Raw genomic sequence first — 12,838 nt, 5'->3', positions numbered from 1 at the left:
ATCCAGAAAATCACATTGTAGGATTTTTAATTATTTATTTGCAAATTATTGGTGGAAAATAAGTATTTGGTCAATAACAAAGTATCTCAATACTTTTTGTAGGTGACCAAATACTTATTTCCACCATAATTTGCAAATATAATTCATTAAAATCCTACAATGTGATTTTCAGATTTCTTTTTCTCATTTGTCTGTCATATGTGATGTGTACCTATGATGAAAATTACAGGCCTCTCTCATTTTTTAAGTTGGAGAACTTGCACATGAGGTGTGGGGGGATACAAGGACGTATGTTTACAATGTTCACGTTCCTGACCTGTTTTCCTTTTTCTTGTATTTATTTAGTTGGTCAGGGCGTGAGTTGGGTGGGTTTGTCTATGTGGTATTTTCTATGTTGGGATGTTTGTGTCCTGCCGGGTATGATTCTCAATCAGAGACAGCTGTCAATCGTTGTCCCTGATTGAGAATCATACTTAGGCAGCCTGGGTTTCACTTGTGTTTTGTGGGTGTTTGTTCCTGTGTCAGTGTTTGTGCCACACAGGACTGTTTCGGTTTTGTCACGGTTGTTTTGTATTTTGAAGTGTTTTGTTGACTTTCATTAAATAATGAACACTAACCACTCTGCGTTRTGGTCCTCTCCTTCTGTCAGCGAGGACAGCCGTTACAACAAAACCAAAATGAATTCACTTTTCTGCATATAAAAATCTGCCAATAGTATAAAAAGCCTGCCAATGGTATAAATACTTGATAGAACTGCAATACCGAACTTAGAAACACTCTGAATCTACACAGAAAGCTGTACCGGTGTGTAGTCTCTGAAAAGTAGTTATTATAGGGCAAATCTAAAAAAGTATTTATTTGAATCCAGGTTTCTCTGGAGATGTAATATTAAGTTATACATATCCTCAGAGGGTGGAGGGGGACCTGTATCAGTGATTTTGACAAGATAGAAAGATCACCTGCATAAATGAAGCTCCTTTTGTTCTCGGCTATGTTTTAAACTGGTTATAAATGGCAATAGTTTTTACCACATAATATGACAAAATTTGTATTTACTTCAAAATTCTAAAAACGAAATGATGCTATAATCAAATTATGGTAAATTTTGTTTTTAACACTTATGTGGATTGTGCGTTGGAAACAGCACATTATTTAAGGAACAAATMTATATTTTCGGTTGACAYAATATGCTAATTAARTGTAATTTTGCAAAAATAGTCTGTTTTGGTTAATTTTATTTCAGATAACATTATTTACATGTCTAATGATGTTTTGAATTAAGTTGATATGTTGCTATGATTGTTTTTTCCAACAGTTTCTTCTTGGGGTCAAAATGACCCCAGTTGGTAATCCATGTATGTAAAATATTTTAGCATGACGGTTAATATTGCAATAATAAAACAACCCAGACTATTAACTCATTAAGTGCCAATAGGGAGGTGCTTTTCAGTTGATGAAGGTACACCAAATGGCCAACAGTGACCAGACCCACTCCAAGTCTGCCGTTGTCACTTCTTAGTCCCCTGAAGCTGGTTGTATTGCCAGCACCACAACAGCTGTTTATATGGTGGTNAGTGACCAGACCCACTCCAAGTCTGCCGTTGTCACTTCTTAGTCCCCTGAAGCTGGTTGTATTGCCAGCACCACAACAGCTGTTTATATGGTGGTACTGTATGACCGTTGATATTCACTACACCGAGCTCTGTTACCTTGTCAGCATCCAGCCTCTTCCCTGGCTCCATGATGTGAACACTCTGGTCCACAGCACTGAGGCCACAGAGGGAGCCGGGCTGGGCCGAGAGCTGCAGGGTGTTCTCCTCCCCTGGAACTGCTTGTGAGGGTGAGAACTCCACCGACACCTGGTGCACATGACATACATAAGTGTACATTATACACCTTTATACAAYGAATGATATCTATGTGCATGGAAARACTTGACARRWTTTATACCTTCCATAAAATGAACATAGTATGTTTGTGATGTGCAGAAGTCAGAGGGTATAACACACGAAGAAGCATGCCCACATATACACACACCTTGTGCCTGAAGCATTTCTCAGTGGGAAAGTTCATGCTGTGGGCGATGACAGTCTCACTGGGTAGCATACTGTACACAAGGACCTGTACCACAGGCGCCATCTCTGGAACCACTGCCAACTTCAAAGTAACTTCACCCTCAGTTGCTGTAACGCAAGAGCATGTCACACTGTCATTGTCATCAAGCACCTTCCAGTAGGTTCATAATTACTTAATGAAACTCCCTCACCAGGACTCCCGTGCTGCACGGTAAGATTCATGTGTCCATGCTGAACTATSACCCCTCTGGATAAGGCCTGGAGGAGGGAAAGGGTAAAACACTTGTCCCAGTTATTCCATCAAGTCAGCAGGAAGAATATGATGAGAAGTACTGGTGTTGTATAGAGACATCCTTCCTTTGAAGATGAGATGTTGGGACTGTCTGAAATGACCCTGGTCAAAAGTAGCACACTAGAGAATAGGGTGCCATTTTGGACTCACCCTGGGTTTGCAGGTTGTCACAACTTGTTCCTGGTTCTACTCACCAGGTAGATGACATCCACGGAGCCCTTTGYGACAGTCTCCCCTACGATGGCGTACTGGATGGTGATTGACACTTCCTCCCAACATGCCAGTGGGTTRTCCATCTTCTGAATAGCCAGAGAGCTGAACATTTTACTGTGAGGGGCAGTGGGCTGGATCAMGGAGAGCTTGTGTTGCCCTCTTTTGAAATAAGGGACCCTATATTTAATTTTCTCCACCTTTGGTGTGTTGCTAACCTGGAAATCAACAGAGGAGAGAGAGAGTATAACTAAAGGCCCAATCCCAAATCGACCCTTAGACCCTATGCCATATATAATTGTGGAGATCTGAGAGGATTCGGTTTTTTTATTTGACAGGTGTAAGCAATAGAGTYTGTCAACATCTCCACCTTGCCCTCTGATAAGCTAGGTGGAAGTTTCACCTTAGTGTTTGTTATACACATGGTATCTTCTCAGATCTCAACAAGAGCATGATAGGCCATAGGGTGTAGGTTCAATGGTGTGCGCTGGAATCATCAGTCTTCCAAAACATAGAAGAAATCATACTTACTATGAGGTTAATATTCTTTTGGGGCATTCTGGTTGTGTTGAYGGAGAAACTGGCAATACCATGACTGTCCGTGGTCAGGGTCTGGAGATGATGTGAGGACCTGTCTTTCTTCTCCAAAAGGTAGACTAACATGTCTGAGATAGGTGTGTTGTTGAAGTGAACAACGTTTATCTGAGGAAAAAGGGGGGGAAAGTTGTAAGTAGTGATGCTACATGTGTCACTGTTACCTACCATTGGTAYTTAAGTAAACAGGAATGTCAAAGACAAATGGCATCTACAATTCACCTAAGTCTAAGAAACAATATCACTGMATTTGGACGCACCTTGCCCTTGATAATTGATCCATGCTCATAGATTTTGGGTGTGTCAACAAATGTGAGTTTTCCAATCACATCTGAGAGAGCAATGTGTTTTTCCTTTGACTGTGTAATACCTGTCAAAGGAAAACAAAAGAAAATGAAAAAGTGATGGTTTATTTCACAACTACCACACGCCACCATGATGCACATTGGCAGTCGACAATGCAAGAAGCCTGAATTCCAGCCGCCAGGCTTACGCAACGTATTAAAAACATGATTTAACAAACAAAGACATTGAATAAAAACTGCATAATTATTGAGGATGTAGCCCACCCCCAAAGGTCAAATACGAGGTTCATGCCAATCTTTATAATGTAATTTAAAACATGCATGTGACATTATGGAATTCACTTCTTTCAAGAAAAAATAACTTTGGCATTTGACTCTCAGCCAAATTGTCATCACTTCACCGTCTCCAAATTCTTTATGATACATGACACTTGCTGTCCCCGTCCTCCTCTACTTTGCATTAAAATCAGCCGTCTATTGGCCCTCTTTCGCCTTCCTTTGTGAAGATTAACAGTGTTGAAACATGAGAGCCAGCCAGTTTTGGTCCATCTGGAAAAAGCAAGCAAAACCACACCACATTAAGAAATGATTTAAATAAATTAACCAGATCAATTCAAATGTTATGATCGTAAAACAAGTATAGTTTCTCAGGAAAGCATACAGACCTCTATTGACTCTTTATGGCAGAGGGGTGTATACATTCGGAACTCCTTTTCTGGATCTTCTCTTCATCAATTCTATTGTATCAATACTTGGAACTAATTCGCACATACCTTCTACCGTCTGCTTTACCACGTACAGGCTGCCAACGGTATCTGATTTGCTTTCATAATAAACACACACTACATTCAGAAACAGCAAACTATTACATTTCACATAAGAGACATACCATATTATATGTTCCATATTATACATTGGAAGATCTCAACATGTCGTCTGGAAAACAACTGAAGGGACCCGCAAGCTGGTAAGAAAGGGGGCAAAGTGGTCAACGTGCGACACAGGAGCAGAAAAGCAGCAGGGACGCCGAGCGGACGGAAGGGGAGGAAGGAACAAAGCGCAGCAGGGGGCCGATCGAGCCAGCCCGACGCCAGAGGCCGGGAGGAAACGGACAGGGCAGGGACTGACGGCCACGGCCCAACGGTGGACGAGACAGAAGAACAGAGACAGAGCCAGACCATGATGCGGCAACGACAAAAGACAGGCGAGAAAGGTGGGGCGACAGCAGAGTAGAAGACGATGGGAGACAGGATAATGGGACGGCAGAGATAGGGGGGACGGCAGCAGTGGAGGAGGCGGCACAAGTCAGAGAAGGGGGGGACGCAGTAATAAGGAGAACGGCCCAGGAAGGAGGAAGAAGAGGCAGAGAGAAGAAGACGCAGGAAGGAGAACGAGACAAGAAGAGAAGAGACGGCACAGAGAGATAGGCAGAGGAAGGGATGACGACAAGAGGAAGATAAGGTGCACGCGCAAGGAGAATGTAGGGACGCAGAGAGGAGATAGGACCGCAGAGTAAGGGGACCAGGAGAAGAAGGAAGCCAGGAGAAAAAGAACGCAAGGAGAGCAGGAGAAGTGTAGAGACGCCGAATGGAGGGAGGGCATGAAGACCCCAAGTAGAGCCCAGGAAAGGACGTGCAGCCGAGAAGGAGGCAGGAGAAGGAGAGAGGAGGGGAGACCAAGAAGAGAGGGTGACCGCGAGGAAGGAGAAGGGAAGGAAGCACGAGGAAGGAGAGCAAAGCAGAAGGGGACTGCAATAAGTAAGGGGAGGATATGCCAAGGTCAAAGAAAAGGGGACTGGCAGAGGAAGGCGACGGCTAGACAAGAGAGGGAGGGATGGCAAGAGGAAAGGACGCACAGGTAGGGGAGGGCAGGAAGGGACGGCCAGTGAGTAAGGAAAGGTGGGAGTGACGCCCAAAAGACAGAGGATAGGGTAGACCCAGAGAAGGGGGACGGCCAGGAGAAAGGGGACGCAGGAGAAGAGGACGCAGGAGGAAGGTAGGACTCGAGTTAAGTCGGTGAGAAGGCACTACCGACGACGCAGGCACTACCAGAGAGAGCCAAGTCAACCAGACGACGTGCCGACACGACCACACGACCTGCACCAGACCCAACCGACGCAGGCCACGACCCGGACTACTGAGGCGACGACATGACCGTGACCGCCAGGACGTACAGAGACGCAGTCACTGACATACAGCAAGACGACATGACTACGGGAGCTTCTCTACTATATCGTTCATCATGTTCTTACACATCTAGATTTCTCCGGTCTGCTCCGCGTGTTACTGATGTCATACTCACACTTGACACGCGCTTTACTACCCTCTACGTCCAACTTACATACGCCCTGTAATCTCTCATCGCTCATTGTTCTAATATCCGCAATCTGGTGGTCATTCCTCCCTACGCCTGGTTGGCTTGTTGTATACAGTGTTGTTGCAATGGGGTATGATAAATTGCTGAAATTTTTCGATACTACCAGAGCCAATCCTATGATGGGTGCCTCCTATCATTGTGAACCATCGCGGACTCATTACATGACTAACTCCCTTCATGATTTAATCACGCTCTCTTTCACTCATCTCCGCCAGTCGTGGCCGGCGCATATCATTATGAACCTCTATCCGTGCTCCACCTTTCTCTCTCTCCCTATTCTGTTATCATGTGTGTGTGACCTATTTCCATCCTGTTTCTATCACCCCTTACTGTTACATTACGTTGCTCGTATTCAGGAAGATACGTTTCCCTACTTCACACCCATTATATGCACATATACGTCATCCTGTATCTTAACGCTGTGTTATATATCCCCTACTTCGTCGTGCACGCACGACGCTCACTATGTTAAACTACATTCTCCTCTCTGTCTGACATAATGCTTCATTTCCCCGGTATCTCACATAATATATTCTCCAGACGGCATATAACCGATTCACATGCTTAAGTTGGTGTGTGCATCTATATATCTAGTTCCTCTGTCTTTTATACTTCACCTCGACATCTACCCTATGATCGTGTACACCATCCGAGTATTCTTCGTTAGATTTCATCATCATACCCATCTTCTTCACATATCACTTCATACGTCTGGCCTACTACTGACGCTCACAGCAATTCATCTTTCCTATGCTTGTATCTCTGTATACTCTCTCCTCCCCACTATCTTCTTATCATCCAACAAGAATCTGTTCTATGCTCTCACATACCATGCCCTTCGCGTCCACCCCTAATTACTATACTCATAGAATAACTCTGAGCCTCATTCACTTCTCTAGTTCCTACTTCGTACAGCCATCACTGAACTTACCTTTATATCCCTACCTCCTTAATCACGATACTATTGATATCTCTATACATCGCCATACCAATACTATCTACCTACTCTATACGCATGACACCGCAACGACGACCATACCTACCGCCAGCCACTGACCAGTGTACGACATGCTCATGTTATACCTCTATAACTTGACTATCTACCCCTCGTGCCATTGAACTCACCAACTAACTCTACATTATATATATAGTTATCTTCCCCGTAGTCACCCACACCATTCAACAACAACTTTCTCACCACCGTACCAATCATCCCTACCTTAGACACCCCTACTATCTACACTTTTATCTACATAACCATATCCCGGTACATTGTGTACTCTACTCTCATAATCTTCTCTCTACTCTCCTACACTTATCTCTTTATTCGTATCTACCCATTATCTTCCTCTATCTATACGCTTGCTCATTTTCCTACTTACTGCTTATACCCACACGACCATCATAACGTCCCGCTATCACTATTAAGCTCACTCTCGACTTACCTTATACCTTCCCTCCCTCTCCTATTTGCTATTAATACTGACGACATCCCGTACGCTTTGCCATTTAAGGACAACATCTATTACCCACCTATATCATTCACTAACTCTGATTGCGATTTCTCATCAATCCTATACCTAACACAAACATCATGCACCACTCCTCAAGTACTATATTATCTCTAATCTCGATCAACCTCACTAACTTCCAACACCCATCTACTTCCATCCTGCTCTCCCAGTACACATACATATTCCAATCTCCTAACTTTAAATGAGTTCTAATAAACTATCCTTCTATACCTCCCTGTTCATATCTGCTAGGCTCATCACATCGCGTTAACTGTGCCTTCTTATTGTCCTCCCGACTTCTTCGAACCCTGGTTCCTAATTAAATCTGCGCCCTACACATGACTCTATCTACACTCACCATCCCTAATAGCTCATCCATTGATCCCTCTTTAATAATCTATCTCATTACTTTTATTATATCTATCTCTCCTCTATATCTTTTGGCAATCGAACATGACACGATATTACTTTTTAACTACCTTGTCATCTCAATGAACAGCTGTGCCAGTTATCAAAAGCATCTATGAGAGATTATTAGAATTTGCCGACCTAGGATAAGGGAGCATCACCACTCTCACATGTAGATCTGTGTTTCGATAAATCCAAAAGTTAAAAACTGATCCTTAGACAGGACGATACTCTGAGTTATGTTTTACGAATGACTGGTCCCCAGACCAAATCGCGTAGTCTAGACAAGTTGAAAACACTTTTACTCTAACAAAGCTTATCGTGCAGGTAAACTTATCTATTGCATGCTCACCTCTATTATGACTGAGCACCGACAGTATGACACTAATACAAATAACTCCAATAAATAATATCAAATAAAATTATTGAATAATACCCTCCTCTCGCTAATAGCATGAGTTAGTGATATTGCTGTGAGGGTGTTGTCGAGTACCTTTAAAAATAGAAGCAGTTTAGTGAGAGGAATGAGTGTTATGTGTTATTATAGGAAATATCAAGATACATATGACACTGATGGGCTCATCCAGGTGTACGCGGTAAAAGCAGATATATGAATAAGAGTATGTTATTGATGTCTGTATGACTCTTTAGTTCCAGTATTGTATTATACCAATAAGTATACTTGATGAGTAGAAAATCAGAAGGAGTCCTGATGAATACACCCCCCTCCCAGGTAAAAGAAGTGCGAAATAGAATCTGAGTTAGCTCTTCGCATTTGCCATAGGATACTAAAATATACAAGTTAGTTTCAACTGGTTTGTATACCATTCATATTACAATATTTGAATGTGATTGCTGGTTAAATTTATTTAATATCATTTCTTAATGTGTGTTGTTTTTTGGCTTTCCCAATGGACCAAACTGCTGTGCTTTCTCATTCTTCAAATTGTTAATTTCACAAAGGCATGCAGGCCGGTAAAGGGCCATGACAGGGTGATTTTTAATGCCAAATAGAGGGAGGAAGCGACTCAGGCAAGTCATTTATCATAAGAATGAACGTAGAAGTGATCGATCAACATTTGCCTGAATGCAAAGAATGACAAAGCATGTTATTATTCTCTTCTGTAGTAATTTACATAATGTCAAATATGATGTTTAATGTATAATGATAAGATTGGCATGACCTGCGTATATTGAACCTTGGTGCTACACTCCTCATATTTATATGGCATGTTATTATGTCAATGTCTCGGTTTGTAATCATGTTTTAATACGTTGAGTAAGCGCGCTGGAATTTCAGCTCCTGCAATTGTGAACTGCCCAATGTGCATCATTGGGTGGGTGTGCTTGTAGTTGTGCAAATAAACCATCCTAGTTTCTTTTGTTTCTCTTTGACAGGTATACACAGTCAAAGGAAAAAAACACATTGCTCTCTCAGATGTGATTGGGAAAACTCACATTTGTGACACACCCAAATCTATGAGCATGGGATCAATTATCAAGGGCAAGTGCGTCCTAAATCCAGTGATATTGTTTTCTTTAGACTTAGAGTGAATGTAAGATGCGCATTTGTCTTTGAAATTCCTTGTTTACTTAATACCAATGGTAAGTAACATGTGACACAATCGTACATGCACTACTTACACAACTTTCCCCCCTTTTTCCTCAGACTAATACGTTGTTCAGCTTCAACACACACTATCCTGACTCAGACATTTACGTTCTACCTTTTGGATAAAGACAAAGACAGGTCCTCACATTCATCTCCAGAGCGCCTTGGACCGGGAGGACAGTTAATGGGTATTGCCGTATTCCTCCCTCAACACAACCAGAATGCCCCAAAAGATATTAAGCCTCATGGAAGTATATTTCTTCTTGTTTTGGAAGACTGATGATTCCAGCGCACAACCATTGAACCTACATCCCTAGTGGCCTATCATGCATCTGTTTGAGATTCGGGTCTGAGAAGAACTCCATGTGTATAACAAAACACTAAGGTGAATACTATCCACCTAGCTTATCCAGAGGGGCAAAGTTGTGACGATGTTACACACTCTATTGCTTACACCTGGTCAAATAAAAAAAGCCAATGGCGTCGCTCTCCATGGATTCCTACGAATTATATATGGTCAATAGGGTTCTAAGGTCGATTATTGGATTGGCCTTATGTTATACTCTCTCTCTCTCCTCTTGTTTATTTCTCACATTGTTAGCGTAACACACCAAATGTGGAGGAAATAAATTATAGTCCCTTATTTTTCAAAAGAGTGGCAACCATCTAAGGCGTCTCCTGATCCAGCCCACTGCCCTCACAGATAAAATGTTTCAAGCTCTCTGCATTCAGAAATGGCACCTATTGGAGAACCACGATGTGGAGGAGGACAGTGCTCCATATCACCCATCAGTACTGCTCGATCGTAGGGAGACCTGTCTCCAAAGGGCTCCCGTGTGATGTCAATCACCTGTGAGTAGAACCAGGAACAAGTCTGTGACAACCTGCAAACCCAGGTGAGTCGCAAATTGGCCACCACTATTCTCTAGTGTCTACCTTTTTGACCAGGGTCATTTCAGACAGCGTCGCCAAACATCTCATTATCAAAAGGAAGAGATGTCGTCTTTGAGTACATAGCATCGCAGTGTACTTCTCGATCATAGTTCTTCCTGCTGGACTTGTGTGGAATAATCTTGGAGGACCAGAAGTGGTTTTACCCTATTCGCCTCCATCCAGCCTTACCAGAGACAAGTATATGTCAGCATCAGGACACCATCATTGAAATCTTACCGTTGCAGCACGGGAGTCCTGGTTAGGAGTTTCATTAAGTATTATGAACCTAAGCTGAAGGTGCTTGATGACAATGACAATGTGACATGCTCTGTGCGTTATCAGCAACGGAGGTGAAGTTTACCTTTAAGTTGGCAGTGATTCCAGAGATGGCGCCGCTGTGGTTACAGGTCCTTGTGCGTTACAGTATGCACCCTAGTGAACCTGTCCTGCCGCGCACAGCATGTACTCTTCCCACTGAGAAAGCCTTCACGCAACAAGGTGTGTGTATATGTGGGCATGCTTCTTATCGTTGTGTCTATAACCCTCTGACTTCTGCACATCACAAACATACTATGTCTCATTTTTATGGAAGGTATAAAATGTTCCAAATTTCCATGCAGCATAGATATCATTTCTTGTAAGGTGTATAATGTACATTATTTATGTGTATCGTGTTACACCTAGTGGCACCAGGTGTCGCGGTGGACTGTTCTCACCCTGCACCAAGCAGTTCCATGCAGAGAACACCCTGCACTCTCGTCCCCAGGCCCGGCTCCCTCTAGTGGCTCAGGTGCGTGGACCAGATGTTCACATCATGGAGCCAGGGAAAGTAGGCTGGATGTGAAGCAAGGTAACAGAGCCGTGTAGTGTACTATCAACGGTCATACAGTACCACCATATAGAAACAGCTGTTTGTGCTGCAATAACGAACCAGCTTCAGGGTGACTAAGAAGTGACAACGGCAGAGCTTTGATGGGTAATGGTCACTGGATGGCCATGTTGGGTGGTAACCTTCATCAACTGAAAAGCACCTTGGCCCTATTGCTACTTGATGATGGTTAAATAGTCTGGGTTGTTTTTATTATTGCCAATATAACCGTCCATGCTAAAATTATTTAATACATGGATTACCAAAACTGGGGTCATTTTACCCCAAGAAAAACTGTTGGAAAAAAACAATATGAGCAACATTCAGACTTAATTCAAAACATCATTAGATATGTTAAATAATGCGTTATCTGAAATAAAATAGTGAAACAAAACAGACTATTATTTTTGCCGAAAATTACATTTAATAGCATTAATTGTCAACCGAAAATAAAATTATGGTTTCCTTTAAATAATGTGCTGTCCAAACAACAAGCCCACATAAGTGTAAAAAATACAGAAATTTACCGTAATTTGACTATAGGCATCATTGTGTTTTTAGAATTTGAAAGTAAATACATATTTGTGCATATTATGTGGTAAACACTATTGCCCGATTATAAACCAGTTAAAAAACCATGAGCCTAGAGGAACCAAAAGAGCTTCATTTATGCAGTGACTTTTCTATCTTGTCAAAAACACTGATACAGGTCCCCTCCACCCTCTGAGATATGTATGAACTTAATACTTAGCATTCCAGAGAAAACCTGATCAAAATAGAATTACTTATCTTAGAATTTGTCCTATTATAATAACTACTTTCTAGAGACTACCACAGGTACAGGCTTTCTGTGTAGTAATAGAGTGTTTCTAATGGTTGGATTGCAGTTCTTATTCAAGTATTATTATACCATTGGCAGGCTTTTTTATACTATGGCAGGATTTTTATTATGCCAGAAAAGTGAATTCATTTGTGTTTTGTTGTAACTGGCTGTCTCCGCTTACAAAGTGAGAGGACCAGAACTGCCAGAGTGGTAGTGTTCATTATTTAATGAAAGTCCAACAAAACACTTCAAAATTAGCAACAAACAAACCGTGACAAATCCGAAACAGTCCCTGGTGTGGCACAAACACTGGAACAGGGAACGAAACACGCCAAAAACATCAAGTGATACCCAGGACTAAAGCCATAAGTATGATTTCTCAAATCAGGGACAACGATTGACAGCGTCTCTGATTGGAACTTCATACCCCGAGCAGGACCACAAAATCCCAACATAGGAAAATACGCACATAGACAACACGCCACCAACTTACACGCCCCCTTACCCAAACCTAACATTACAATCCGAAGTACACAAACTGAAAACAGGTCCAGGAAACTGTTAAACATTTTCTCCATATTCAACAGTGGGCAAACATACCCACTAAGTTCCACGCCCTACCCAATTGGCCCCCCATCGCTCTCCCCACAAGATCTTAACTCAAACTACGAGAGACGTGCCCTGTACTTCCTCTTCCTCACTAAGGAAACTCACGGCTACCCTATGAACCAAGTAGGAAAGTATAAAAAAGAGAATCCTGAAGATACATATATAGATCATCTATTAATGAAATAATCTTGCAAATTATGATCGGCACACCACAATATA

At 42.2% G+C, this 12,838-nt stretch overlaps 1 protein-coding gene across 1 annotated transcript in view; it reads right to left on the bottom strand.

Annotated features, from left to right (window-relative positions):
* LOC111949957 (alpha-2-macroglobulin-like) overlaps positions 1-12,838 on the bottom strand; it is an 81,428-nt gene that overhangs the window by 31,848 nt on the left and 36,742 nt on the right. The window contains 6 exon segments of the mRNA XM_070434066.1: positions 1,710-1,859; positions 2,038-2,183; positions 2,267-2,333; positions 2,562-2,795; positions 3,109-3,279; positions 3,432-3,541. Coding sequence (XP_070290167.1) covers positions 1,710-1,859; positions 2,038-2,183; positions 2,267-2,333; positions 2,562-2,795; positions 3,109-3,279; positions 3,432-3,541 — 878 coding nt within the window.

Source organism: Salvelinus sp. IW2-2015, linkage group LG22, assembly GCF_002910315.2.
Source record: "Salvelinus sp. IW2-2015 linkage group LG22, ASM291031v2, whole genome shotgun sequence".
Taxonomy (NCBI): Eukaryota; Metazoa; Chordata; class Actinopteri; order Salmoniformes; family Salmonidae; genus Salvelinus; species Salvelinus sp. IW2-2015.
Note: the sequence above shows the minus strand (reverse complement) of the source record. Positions and strands in the feature narration are given on the sequence as shown.